Here is a 13,542-nt window from a genome sequence, read left to right as displayed (position 1 = left end):
CCACCAATCATAGATCATGATACATTGTGTGTTGTGCCCATCACCTTTAGTGAATAGCAGCACTGAGAGAAGGCGATGTAAAGAGTGTGTGTGTGTCCGTGTAGAAAGTGGGGAGGGTAGGTGGCAGCTATAAGGCATCCTTTAGGAGCACATAGTGACTCATACCAACTTTGAGGTTGTCTCTGTCTCCCTTGAAGAGTTAAATCTACTCCTCCCTAAATCTGACTTGCATTTCCTACATCATTATGATATAATTCACTGTGTTGAGGTGCACGAGTCATCAAGCCATACGCTTTCTTAAAATGCTTAAAGCCCCTTGAGCACTCGATTTGGACATTTTAATGTGTTTACGGATAGTGTGTGTGTGTGTACACTCACCGGTGCTCCAGGCTTGCCAGGTATGGATTGAGGGGGGTACATGGGCCTGCTGCCTGGGGGAAGTAGGGCAGCTGCTGGGATGGCAACTGGACTCGGGGCTGCTGTAACTGGAGCTGCCTTGGAATCAGGGAACTTTTTCAGGAGATTCAGGGCATCTCTGCAGAGGAAAATAATGGCACAAGGTGGTTGAGAATAGATGAAACAAAAAGAGGGAGGCAAAAAAGACAATCCCCACCACTATTACACAGATCAATACAAACAAGTAGCCTACCATTTCAACAAGACCAAGCTAATGTACGCTATACCTACAGTATGACTCAGGGAAGGTGGATCTGAGACCAGGGCTTTGAAGCCGTATGAAAATACTTAACACTGGGCCACTCCTCTGACACCCTGACAGTCCCAACATGAATGCAGGCAAATAAAAACTGCTTTCACACACCTGTATGCAGTATTACAGCAGATACAGAAACACCAGTATGTAGGTAGGTAGCTAGGCACTAGGAAGTCATTTATCAGTGTTATGTTATTGAAAGCCTGAGAAAAGCATACATGATGTACTTTCTATCCAAGTGTAAACATCAAAATCTGGCCTTCTGTCAGTGAATGAGCCTATTGATATTGACCCTGCTTTTGGCTTGGGGGGAGGAAAAACACTAATCTCTAAATGTACCTCAACCGGAGTCGACACATCCCCTACTCCAACGTTGCCCAACATGATCAAAAATAAACATTTGAGAAAAATGGGCCCCAAAACCTGCGGAATGTAAATATTTCCTAGGGATAAGCAACATGCTTTGAAAACCCAGGTTAGGTAGTGGCTGGCCTAGTACTCAATACTCGCATAAACATTTATGCAGGCAAATGAATCCTCTCTCCATCTTCAGAGGAGAGTGTTTGTTTAGCTGAAAGCTTTTCAATGGAAATTCCCCAGGCAGGCAGACAGGACTAGGATGTCTATCTAGCTGTGTGACAGAGGTCATTGGAGAAGTTAGCCCCAACCAGGAGAGGGCTTGTTCATTGTGTGTAACATCACAGGCAGAGAGACAGAGAGAGTGAGAGAAGAACAAACTTAAAAGTGGAGGGCCAGGTATAGAAAGAAGAGGAGAAAGAGAGAAAGGGGAGAAAGAGACAGTAATCAAGCGAGAGAGCAAGAGCGAGATGGAGATAGAGGTAACTCTTATTAAATCCTCCTAGGGATAGCACAGGGACGGGGATGTGAGAATGAGAAGAGAAGCGCTCATCATTCACAAACAAATACCTCCTGACAATGGAAGCCAGGATCAGGTGTCAGATTCATTCAATTGCACATCGGACAAATGGAGCATGCATATCGCATGGGCACACTGGGCAGGCTGAACAAGTCAGGAGACACAGGGAACTAAAAGGCCAACAAAACAACTGAGCAATAAATCACGTCAACTACACATCGCTCTCCAAATCATTATCTATATCATAACTGCCTAGGGGGAAAAAAACTAAAACAAAACCTGACTGATTATCATTAGTTTCATCAAAGTGTCCCTGAAGCGTAATTAATGTGGTTTGTCAGGCAGGCACCTGGATCGGAGGTTCAAAAGGTGGCAGCCATCTCTGATGTGGGCTGAATTATCTGCTTATCAAACAGAACGGAGCGGTAAAGTGCATTCAGGTAACAGCCTCACCCTTTCTCTAGCCCAGAGCACAGGCAGATATGAGGATCAGAACTTTTCCCTAGTTATAAATATTAATAACTGCATGGCTTTGTCGTTAGTCATGACAGCCAGGACACATTGTTGTACGTTGCTTCCGCTTCACACTGAATACACTTTTCCCACAGCTTACTTTATTGGCAGCTGCAATCTACAGTAAGTGTTAATACATTGTGTTAAAATCAATAAAGGGGACCGGTATCACCTTTTTGGGGCAGTGGGGTAGGGTGAGGCAGGAATCAGGTGTGTCTGCTCAGAGCTCTCTGGTTCCACATGAGGCCTTCCTAACCCACATCTTTGTCTGGACCAGCTGCCCCTGCTGCGCTCGTCCATACAGCAGGGACAAGGCTGGGTCCCTCACTATGATCTTCCATTTCCATGCAGTCTCTCTTGCATTCCCTTGCTTCCTCCCTCTCTCACATTGTTCTTGGTTGTTGTTTGTGGGGACCTTGGCATGTTGGAATTCTCTCACGCACACTTAAAAAGACTCACACAAACCAATTAGCAGGCACGCACACACACAAACACATAATTGCAGAGCAGTGTAGGTAGTCAGGCATGCAGGCAAAAGAGTCTGGTTCCTCCAGGTCAAATTAGCTACAGGAAGCTACATGCCCTCTGAAAGACCTGAGCCCCTTTGCATGGGTGGCCCAATCACTACCTGCTACTCCTCTCTCCCTACCCGTATTGCTGATACATGCACATCTGAATTTGCATGACTGCTCCTACTCCTGTTAAGAGAACAAAGAGAGCCCAGCCAGTGAACAAGAGGAGGATATAAGATTTAGATTAAACACTGACTATGTCATTACCTCCCTGTGGAGTTTCTTTCAAAAGGGATGGGGGCTGCATGTAGAAATTTAACTTGAAAAATAACCCCACAATATATGTACAAAATTCCTCCTATTTCTTTGTATGATGGAGTGCGTTACAAATTTTCCATAAATCCCAATGCAACATGAAGTGTGTATTTTCTATGCGATGAAGAGTCAGCCCAGAGTCCCCAATGTGTTGCGATGACATCACTCACTGATAGGCTACTGTGTGTGCTGCTAGCTGGCTCACTGGCTGCCTGATCCTTCCTCACACAAGACATCTGCTTTTCACACAGGCCATTTACACTCCCACAGACAGACAAGTCAAAATACCCTCTGAAAGCCTGTGAAGAGGTGACTGGAATATTAAAGATGCATGTACACACACACACACTTCCCCCCTGACTATCTGTCTGAGTGAAACCCAGACTCTACACTGCCATCTGAGACAGGACAGAGTGAATGATGGTCATGAAAACCCCTTTGCTCCAGTGGAGAAAAGCCTCATGTTACCACAGAGAGGGAAAGATCTGAGTCCCTCAAAATCAAACACTAGGTCTGCCAGAAACCTGGTGCAGCTAGGTTGGCTTTTTGGTGTGAACTCTTGCAGATTCTAGCTAATAAAGGATACTGTGAAGGTATACTGTAAACCAGTATTTACCAACCAGGGGTACTAGGTACTTGGCCTATCCACAGGGGGTACTTAAGACTCATGAGCCCATAGGCTTACTGGTAAAATGCACATGATTGGGTACTTCAAGGGCAGAGCAAAATATACTTTGTGGTATAGTAACCGATAAAGGTTGGGAACCACTGCCGTATACAGTAATGATACGATATAATGATACTGTAATTCTACTATTATCAGTAATGATGATAAGGTTAATATCTAAAGTCACTGGGTCAAACTGAGGCTTTTCAGATTGCTTATCAGAGGGCAATAAGAAATCTACTAAATTAATGCTGCGGACAGCTTTGCATAAATCTAACGTCCAACGAAAATAAACGTAGTGTGCCTTCAAATAACTCACGACCACAGATTTCCTTGAACAAATGTTAATTTCTGAACCAACCTTTCCCATAAAAACACTATCAGTCCGAAAAAAAATAAAAAAATAAAAAAAATAAAAAACTACTCCATTTCTCTCTCCTCCGGCAGACAAACATGCAGTAGCACACTGAAATGGTGTAAGAGCCTTTAAACTGGTATTGATGTTAACAACAGGGGACGTAATTGACTAGAATACCCCTATTGTATGGAAACAATATGGCTGGCTTAGACACGTCCCTCTGAGGCCGACTTAATGTAAATGTTAGTTTATTTTAAGCTAAAGCCCACTTTATGCTTATTAGGGTTGCAAAGGGAGGGTATATCACTGGAAACTTTCAAAGTTTACCAGCAAACTAACAGAATTTTGGTATCTTTCAAGGATTTTATGTAATTTATCACAAGACATATAAATAATAATAATAAATAATATGCCATTTAGCAGACGCTTTTATCCAAAGCGACTTACAGTCATGCGTGCATACATTTTTGTGTATGGGTGGTCCCGGGGATCGAACCCACTACCTTGGCGTTACAAGCGCCGTGCTCTACCAGCTGAGCTACAGAGGACCACAGAGGACATCTAGTGGCCCCTTTGGGTACTTCAGATTATCACAGGTGACTGTAATATCTCTGGCCCTCTGCGTGGCCTTATCACATGTACAATATATGAAATAATTGAATACGATTATTTTAAAATAAATTCAATGATAAAGCTTTAAAACATCCTAAATATAACCCAACTTAGTGAATACATACCACTGGTGTTTAACATTTTTTATTTACTATGTCAATATGTATTTGTTGTCAATGTTTTGGCGTCAAACTGGTGGCAGTTGTGAAAAAAGTCAATAGTTGGAGAGTTCATTGAAAATAATGCCATTGTTGATTAGATGCTTTTTTCATTAATTAGGCTATTTTCCTCTTGAACCATATGGTCTGAGCAAGGCAGTTAACCCCCAACAACAACAACTGCTCCCCGGGTGCCGATGACGTGGATGTTGATTAAGGCAGCCCCCCGCACCTCTCGGATTCAGAGGGGATGTGTTAAATGCGGTAGACATATTTCGGTTGATTGCATTCAATTGTGCAACTGACTTGGTATCCCCTTTCTATCTACTAGAAACTCATGGACAATATGGACACAGAAATAATAAATGAAGACTATATATTAATATATATTTTTTAGTTATTCAAGTATAAATTACCAGAGTTACGATAGATTGCCATAGACTCTGTTAATTACCTGGCTAGGTTGACCTGGCTAGGGTCAGTGCCCCGAGATTGTTCTGACCGAGCTAGCTGTGGAGGCAGCACAACCTTCTTCCCTCCATGTTCCGATGCCATGGGGGGGGTCATTAATTCGCTCACCCACTGAGGTGCCACACTGCCAGGGTCCCCCCGCACAACCTGCTGTCTGGGGGGGATCCCTGATTGTGGGCTGAGATTTGTTTTGACGGCGACATTTACTCGGCTGGCTAGGCCGTGGTTCATTGGAGTTCGCACTTCCGTAGCTTTTTCTCCCTGAGTCCCCGGAATATAGGACTGGTCGCTTGACCTGACGGCGTCCGGACAAGCCCGCCGTTGATAACCCGGGTTGGTCACCCTGGACCGGTAATGGATTAGTTTCCATTACCTGGTTGATCATGCCAGTAGACATTGAACTATTTTCCAAGGTTTTAGATAGAAGTGAAGCATCTGGGCGCTCCGCCGCCGCCGAGGCGACGGGAGGGGAGACATTATACCTCCGCCTCGGGGCGCAGAGCGGTTTGCTAGGTACCTGGAGCCGCAAATGGGTCGTGGGCACGACCATTCGCTTAATATATTCACCAGCTTCCCCCAATCCCTGCCGGACCCGGCCGGGTCACCTGCCCACAGGTGCACCCTATGGCCGTGTCTTTTGGGGAGAGGGGGGATGGCGCCGGTCGGGCACATCCCAGGCAATATGGTGGTACGCTCGCGTTTTCCCTCCTTGTCTCGCTCTTCTTCTGTGGCCCCGTGCTGTCTATTCTTTACTCTCTTTTGCCTGTTATTGCTGTTCTTTCCCTTAGTGCCTATACTGCGTCTATGTGTTCTCCTTTATAGGTGTGTTTGCTGTTTTGCCTTTTAATCTGCTCTCAAGTGTGGTTCCTTTCCGTTATTGGGCCCGTTGCTGGGTTTACAGCCCTTGTTAGCCGAATAGCCTTATCCGTGTGGGAGGCAATTTTTTTGTGTACGTGTTCCCATCTTTTCCTTTCTTTAATTTGCTATTTTCCACTGATTCTGGGCTCGAGCCCAGCCCCGCCGACCCAGCCCTTAGAGCCAATCCTTATCCCGAAGTTACGGATATGACTTCCCTTACCTACCTTGTTCTAACATGCCAGAGGCTGTTCACCTTGGAGACCTGCTGTGGATATGTAGTCCCCTGTAGCTCAGTTGGTAGAGCATGGCGCTTGCAACGCCAGGTTTCCCACGGGGGGTCAGTATGAAAATGTATGCACTCACTAACTGTAAGTCGCTCTGGAAAAGCTCTGCTAAATGACAAAAAATGTAAAAATTAGTGAATATTCCTGTAACTTTTTAAAAATTACTGGTAGCTTTGCAACCCTAAAGCTTATACAAGATCATACCCTGACATAACCTATTACGTAAAGTGACATAATAGAAGGTGAATACCCAATAATATACCACCACCACCACCACTACTACTACACATGTCCATGCTACAAAAACATGTATCATAACAATTGTGGCCTCTTGTTTGTTTTTAATTACTTCCCTGCTCCATTGGATATGTATTAGGGATAGTGGTATGGTAAAGCAAGCACTGAATAACCACTGATACATAAACCTAACATCTCCTCTCCCCCTTCCACTCCTAAATTAACCCTTCCTGTGGATTTACGTAACCACTATGATCTCATCAATGGGCCATGTGTTGTTCTGTGATGTTCTATAGTGGGCCAACACAACAGAGGCCACTCCTCTTGGCCGCAGAGACAAAATGTTGCTGTTTTAAAGCACATTTTCCACAATTCTACTCATTTTGTCCCGGGCCAGAGAGAGAAAATGTTTGTTTTAAAGCTAGTTTCATGCAATTCTACACAATTTGCCATGGCCTAAGCCTTGTTCTTATGCTATCTGAGTGCGCCGCTGTTAAATTCATATAGGGGAAACATTGCTGGTTATCTACCCTCACTAAAGAAGGGTACATACTTTCCTGCAATGTCTACCTTAAGTCCAGCACATAATACAATTTTAGCCGTCTTATGCCACAATTTTGTAATCCCAGACAAAATTTCCACGTCATGGCCATGGGAAAATCTTCAGGTCGTAAACGATTGCCTGACGTCTTGGCTCGTTCAGGTCTAGGTATGACGATTAAGTACCACTACGTGCGCTCGTAGGCTCCAACAAAGTTCTGGCAGTGTCAGAAATCTGGAGCCTTTGTGTATTGTGGCTGGTGTTACGAGCCGATCCCAATGACTGAACAATAGGAACACAGCCGGAACTGAGTATGCACACAATAGGGTAAAATGATTATTGTGAATAGTCAGATTAATATAATAGTTCAATTTAAACATTTTCATGCTTTGCAAGAATAACGGTTTTCCCCAATAATATTGTTTACATGACATCTGAAAATCAGGCTACCTGATGGGATTTTGATAAATGCATAAAATCGTCTACTACTTTCTGTGCATTGTTTTACCACAACGACAATGTTATTTTTGAGAAATCTATTTGATTCGGAGTTCAGACATACACACTATATATATAGATATATATATATATATATATATATATACATACATATACACATACATACATACATACATACACACATAGGTATGTGGACACCCCTTCAAATTAGTGGATTTGGCTATTTCAGCCACACCCGTGGCTGACAGTGTGTATAAAATCGAGCACATAGCCATGCAATCTCAAAGACAAACACTGGCAGTAGAATGGCCTTACTGAAGAGCTCAGTGACTTTCAACGTGGCACAGTCATAGGATGCCACCTTTCCAACAAGTCAGTTCGTCAAATTTCTGCCCTGCTAGAGCTTCCTCGGTCAACTGTAAGTGCGGTTATTGTGAAGTGGAAACGTCTAGGAGCAACAACGGCTCAGCCGCGAAGTGAAAGGCCACACAAGCTCACAGAACGGGACCGCCGTGTGCTGAAGCGCTTAGCACGTAAAAATCATCTGTCCTCTGTTGCAACACTCACTACCGAGGTCCAAACTGCCTCTGGAAGCAATGTCAGCACAAGAACTGTTCGTCGGGAGCTTCATGAAATTGGCCGTGTGGTGCCAGGATAACAACCTCTCCCTCAACGTGACCAAGACAAAGGAGATGATTGTGGACTACAGGACAAAAAAGAGGACTGAGCACACCCCCATTCTCATCGACAGGGCTGTAGTGGAACAGGTTGAGAGCTTCAAGTTCCTTGGTGTCCACATCACCAACGAACTACCATGGTCCAAACACACCAAGACAGTCGTGAAGAGGGCACGACAAAGCCTATTCCCCCTCAGGAGACTGAAAAGATTTGGCATGGGTCCTCAGATCCTCAAAAAATTCTACAGCTGCACCATCGAGAGCATCCTGACTGGTTGCATCACCGCCTGGTATGGCAACTGCTTGGCCTCCGACCGCAAGGCACTACAGAGGGTAGTGTGTACGGCCCAGTACATCACTGGGGCCAAGCTTCCTGCCATCCAGGACCTCTATACCAGGCGGTGTCAGAGGAAGGCCCTCAAAATTGTCAAAGACTCCAGCCACCCTAGTCATAGACTGTTCTCTCTGCTACCGCATGGCAAGCGGTACCGGAGTGCCAAGTCTAGGTCCAAAAGACTTCTCAACAGCTTCTACCCCCAAGCCATAAGACTCCTGAACAGCTCATCATGGCTACCCGGACTATTTGCACTGCCCCCCCAACCCCATCTTTTTACGCTGCTGCTAATCTGTTAAGTATTTATGCAGTCACTTTAACTCTACCCACATGTACATATTACTTCAACTACCTCAACTAGCCGGTGCGCCCCCGGACATTGACTCTGCACCGGTACCCCCTCTGTGTATATATAGCCTCCCTACTGTTTTTTTTTTTTAAATTTTACTTCTGCTCTTTTTTTCTCAACACTTTTTTGTTGTTTTATTCTACTTTTTATTAAAAATAAATGCACTGTTGGTTAGGGGCTGTAAGTAAGCATTTCACTGTAATGTCTGCACCTGTTGTATTCGGCGCATGTGGCCAATACAATTTGATTTGATTTGAAATGGGTTCCCATTTCCGAGCAGCTGCACACAAGCCTAAGTGTAAAACTCGCCACCATTGGACAGTGGAAACACATTCTCTGGAGTGATGAATCACGCTTCACCATCTGGCAGTCCGACAGACAAATCTTGGTTTGGCGGATGACAGGAGAACGCTGCCTGCCCGAATGCATAGTGCGAACTGTAAAGTTTGGTGGAGGAGGAATAATGTTCTGGGGCTCTTTTTCATGGTTCGGGCTAGGCCCCTTAGTTCCAGTGAAGGGGAATCTAACGCTACAGCATACAATGACATTCTAGACGATTCTGTGCTTCCAACTTTTTGGCAACAGTTTGGGGAAGGCCCTTTCGTGTTTCAGAATGACAATGCCCCCATGCACAAAGCGAGGTCCATACAGAAATGGTTTGTCGAGATCGGTGGAAGAATTTGACAGAACCCTGACCGCAATTCCATCGAACACCTTTGGGATGAATTGGAACGCCGGCTGCGAGCCAGGCCTAATCGCCCAACATCAGTACCCGACCTAAGTAATGCTCGTGGCTGAATGGAAGTCCCCGCAGCAATGTTCCAACATCTAGTGGAAAGCCTTCCCAGAAGAGTTGAGGCTGTTATAGCAGCAAAGGGGGGACCAACTCCATATTAATGCCCATGATTTTGGAGTGAGATGTTCGATGAGCAGGTGTCCACATAAACTTTGTACACTACATGACTAAAAGTATGTGAAAACTATTTCTAAGATACATACTTTAATTTTTTACGAACTCCCTTCACTCGCGCATAAGCATAGAGGGAGGCTTGCGCTGCTGGAACTTGCGCAAATCAAATACAAAGCTGCAGTTGACATACCCTACATCGGCTGACGTAGCCTCGCAAGGCAATTGCAGAATGTGATGACAAAACTCAAGCAAATTGTACAATCTGGCCAGGTTGAAATCAAGATTTTAATTTGGTAAAAACCGCAGAGTATGACATGTAATAACCGTAAAAGACTGAATCTGACGTACAGTGTGGGAAAGCCTTTAGGTGATCTTCCTGTGTCGGGTGTGGTTCCTCATATCCCGTTACACTAGCTCTTTAACAAACACACACGTGCGACTAACGAACAGACACACAGGAACATACAGACACGCACATACGTCTCCCAAAACATATGGGCTGTGTTTCTATGGCCACCAGTAGGCCCTGGAGACTGGGTTGCCATGGAGACAGCTGTGTCTTAATGAGATTCCCCAGCAGGGTGCAAGTTGGGTAACTAGAACGTTCCATCAGACACCACGTGACAGCAGGTGGCCATTAAAGTTGTGTTGTTTGTGCGCACAGTTCCACAGCTTCCTCTGGTGTGAGCACACCCACATAACAGGGTTAAAAAGCACCTGGCAACTGCTCACTTTTTCACTCAATCAATTTCTGTCACTTCACTCACTCAATATCGTACTCTCCCCTTTCATTCACAACATCTTCTCTCGCACTTTTTTTTGTCAGTTAGTTTGTTATTTCTTCCTCAGAGAGAATTTTTTATTTTATTTTTACCTTGCTCAGTAGTGTATAACACACATACACCACCCAGTACCCCTACTCTGTAGTCACAAAACATATGATTGTATGTAGCTAGATTAGAATAGGGGAATCATGTCTGCCCTATTCATTACATTTCTATCTGCAACATTCCACCACGCCGAACACATCTCGTATGTGAACTCACTCCTTGGTGATGATGCCCCTGTGTCCCGTGGGGGTGGCCAGCTGGGGGTCCAGACCGTGTGTGTCCAGGATGTGTCTGGCTGCCGGGCTCAGCCGCAACCTGGGGGGAGAGGAAAGGACAGGACACACAGACAGGGACAGAGAGACACACAGACACGCACACAAAGTTAATCTGACCGTAATCATGTCCTGATTGGTCAGAGAACATAAAGAGTAAACATAAATGTAAACAAATATTTTCGGCTTATGTAGACCATATAGGCTACAGACAATTCACCTGTCAATGCACTCGGTTTATGTACATTCTAGACAGTTCAGAACATGCACTTGCACTACCATTCACTACCGTAAGCATTTCACTGTTAGTTTACACGTGTTGTTTACGAAGCATGTGACGTATATTATTTGATTTGATTAGATTCCCTTTCACCTAAAAAGGCTAACAGAAAAACAGCTAGGAGCGTAAATGCTTCCCTCTGTGACATTTTAATAGAGGAGCAATTCAACTGTTCTAAAGGACAGATTTAATGTCTCTGCATTTGGGCCTTAACACCCACTTAAATCCTAAAACCCTTGACATGAGACTGCTCTCATGCCTTCTCAATGTAGACTGAAGATAATGACAGTGGTACTGCACAAATTAACAAAAACGTCAAGTGCCTTTTAGAGTCCATTTCCAGTCTCACTCCTGCCTAACATCAACCTAACAGGACGCCTGTTCTTTCACAAACACAGGTAACCTTGCTTCATTTGAGCAAGCTTTGGGGAAAAATGGGAACACAAGTGGACAGTGGAAACACACACACACACAAACTCAGCAAAATGTTTGCAAATCAAATAGGCCCTGATTTGAAGTTTAGTACCAGCTCCTGTCCTATGTGTGTCAATAAGGCAGGAGAGGATCTCTTGCGTTTTAACATGGATGTGGAAAGGGACAGCAGTCTTACTCAGCGCGTTGTGTGATGGTGGAGTTGTTACATTTATTCTGAACGTTTATCTGGCCAGGAAAAAGAGGATGGGCTTCAGCTCTAGTCTAGTTCTTCTCAAGGTTTCTTCCTTACCACCGAGACATCTACTTGCTCTTTAGAGGGTCATGCCAAGGCTGTGGTCAAGCTCTTTTGACAAATGTTTGTGTATTTGTGAAAAGCACTACACAAATACCATTTGATTTACTGATTCATATATTGATTCATTGATGAAGAATGAAAGAGTAGAGCATGATGGAGTGATGTAAAAAAGAATGTAATAGTGGAAGAAGAGGAGAGAGAGGTGAGACTCACAGTCCTGTAGAGGCTGCTCTGGGGGGATGTGGTGGGGGTGCAGCCGGGGCTGCCGGAGGGGGAGGGGCTGCAGCTGCAGGAGCGAGAGGAGCTGGCGTGGCTGCCATGGGGGGCGGGATCTCCACCGTCTTCCAGTCCTCCCCTTCCTCCACCATGAGGGCGATGAGAGTCCCCAGACGCACGGCACGACTGCCCTCCTCCATCTGAGGACACACAGAGACACATTACCTTTTATAATAATAATCACTATCAGGTTGCATTTGTATTTGACTCAGACGAAGAACACTGAGGAGAGGTGGAGAAATAGAGAGAGGGGAAAAATGCACATAAGAATGAGAACGAGAAAGGAAGAAGAGCATTAGGGGGAAGGAAGAAGTGAGGAACTAGAGAGGGAGAGGCCAAATGATAGGAAGAATGGCAAGAACAACCAGGAGAGGGAGGGTTTTCAAAAGATATTACCTCGACACGTCATTTGTTACTGCTACCAGAGGGACCCATAGGCAGACCTTTCAAACAGCTGTGTGTCTGTCCCCACTGCCTCCTCAATTCACTTCATTTTCCCTAGTCGCTGTTCTGTTCTGACAAAACATACAAGGCCAAGGACTCTAATGGAGGGGAAATGGATTACTTACTGTTTCTTCACCCCCCCCCCCCCCCCCGTCGCACATCGATTCTCTCGCAATCCCTCTCCATCTTTCTCTTCATCTCAGTCTCTAACAGCGTCAATAAGGCACAGCATGGATGTCTCCACCCCCTCATAGTCAGCAAGGTGTTTTTCCTCGGTCAATATTGATTAGTTCTAAATGAGAGGCCAGGCACAATGGATGAGGCAGGGCTACAACACTCCATCTATTTCCAAATGGTATCCACTTATGGAGCTGTCATTCCTGCTAAAGGGCATAGCTCCGCTCGCCAGAAAAGAAGAGAAAAAACAGACAACACAAATAACACCCGCTGTTAGCGACGGGGAAAGCGTCATGGCGACACTGAAATTGATCAGGTAATTGGTTTCTGCATTAGATCAGAACACAAGCCCTTGCAACTGGCTGAATGTCAGATGGTTTTGAACCATAGGACTTGGAGGAAAACTCACAGCAGTTCACCCAGTCACATCCTCCCCAGTGGCTGCTAAACAATAGAGGAACTCCAATAAGACCATTGACTCCACCTATCCAGAAACAACAGCAGGATAAGACCACCTGCGCTCCCAGGCAGACCGGGCCAGTCAGCCAGCCAGGAACACACCTCTAGTCCAGTTTCACTTTAATTCACCAGGATATTCCCCTCAGTACAACAGTCAAATAGGCTTTATTACCATGTCTCACTGAGTAAAGGCAAAGGGTTACTAAAAGCAAAAAGGTAGGCTAATGTCT

General features: G+C 45.0%; 1 protein-coding gene across 1 annotated transcript in view; it reads right to left on the bottom strand.

The window, feature by feature from the left end:
• Positions 1-13,542, bottom strand: part of pdhx (pyruvate dehydrogenase complex component X) — a 75,516-nt gene that overhangs the window by 35,310 nt on the left and 26,664 nt on the right. Inside the window, exons 4-6 of the mRNA XM_084171879.1 lie at positions 12,170-12,372; positions 10,891-10,989; positions 379-535 (exon numbers count right to left, since the gene is read on the bottom strand). Coding sequence (XP_084028005.1) covers positions 379-535; positions 10,891-10,989; positions 12,170-12,372 — 459 coding nt within the window. The remainder of the gene's footprint in view (positions 1-378; positions 536-10,890; positions 10,990-12,169; positions 12,373-13,542) is intronic.

The sequence above is a fragment of the Coregonus lavaretus genome (assembly GCF_964263955.1).
Source record: "Coregonus lavaretus genome assembly, chromosome: 11".
Taxonomy (NCBI): Eukaryota; Metazoa; Chordata; class Actinopteri; order Salmoniformes; family Salmonidae; genus Coregonus; species Coregonus lavaretus.
This window is presented reverse-complemented; position numbering and strand designations above follow the sequence as displayed.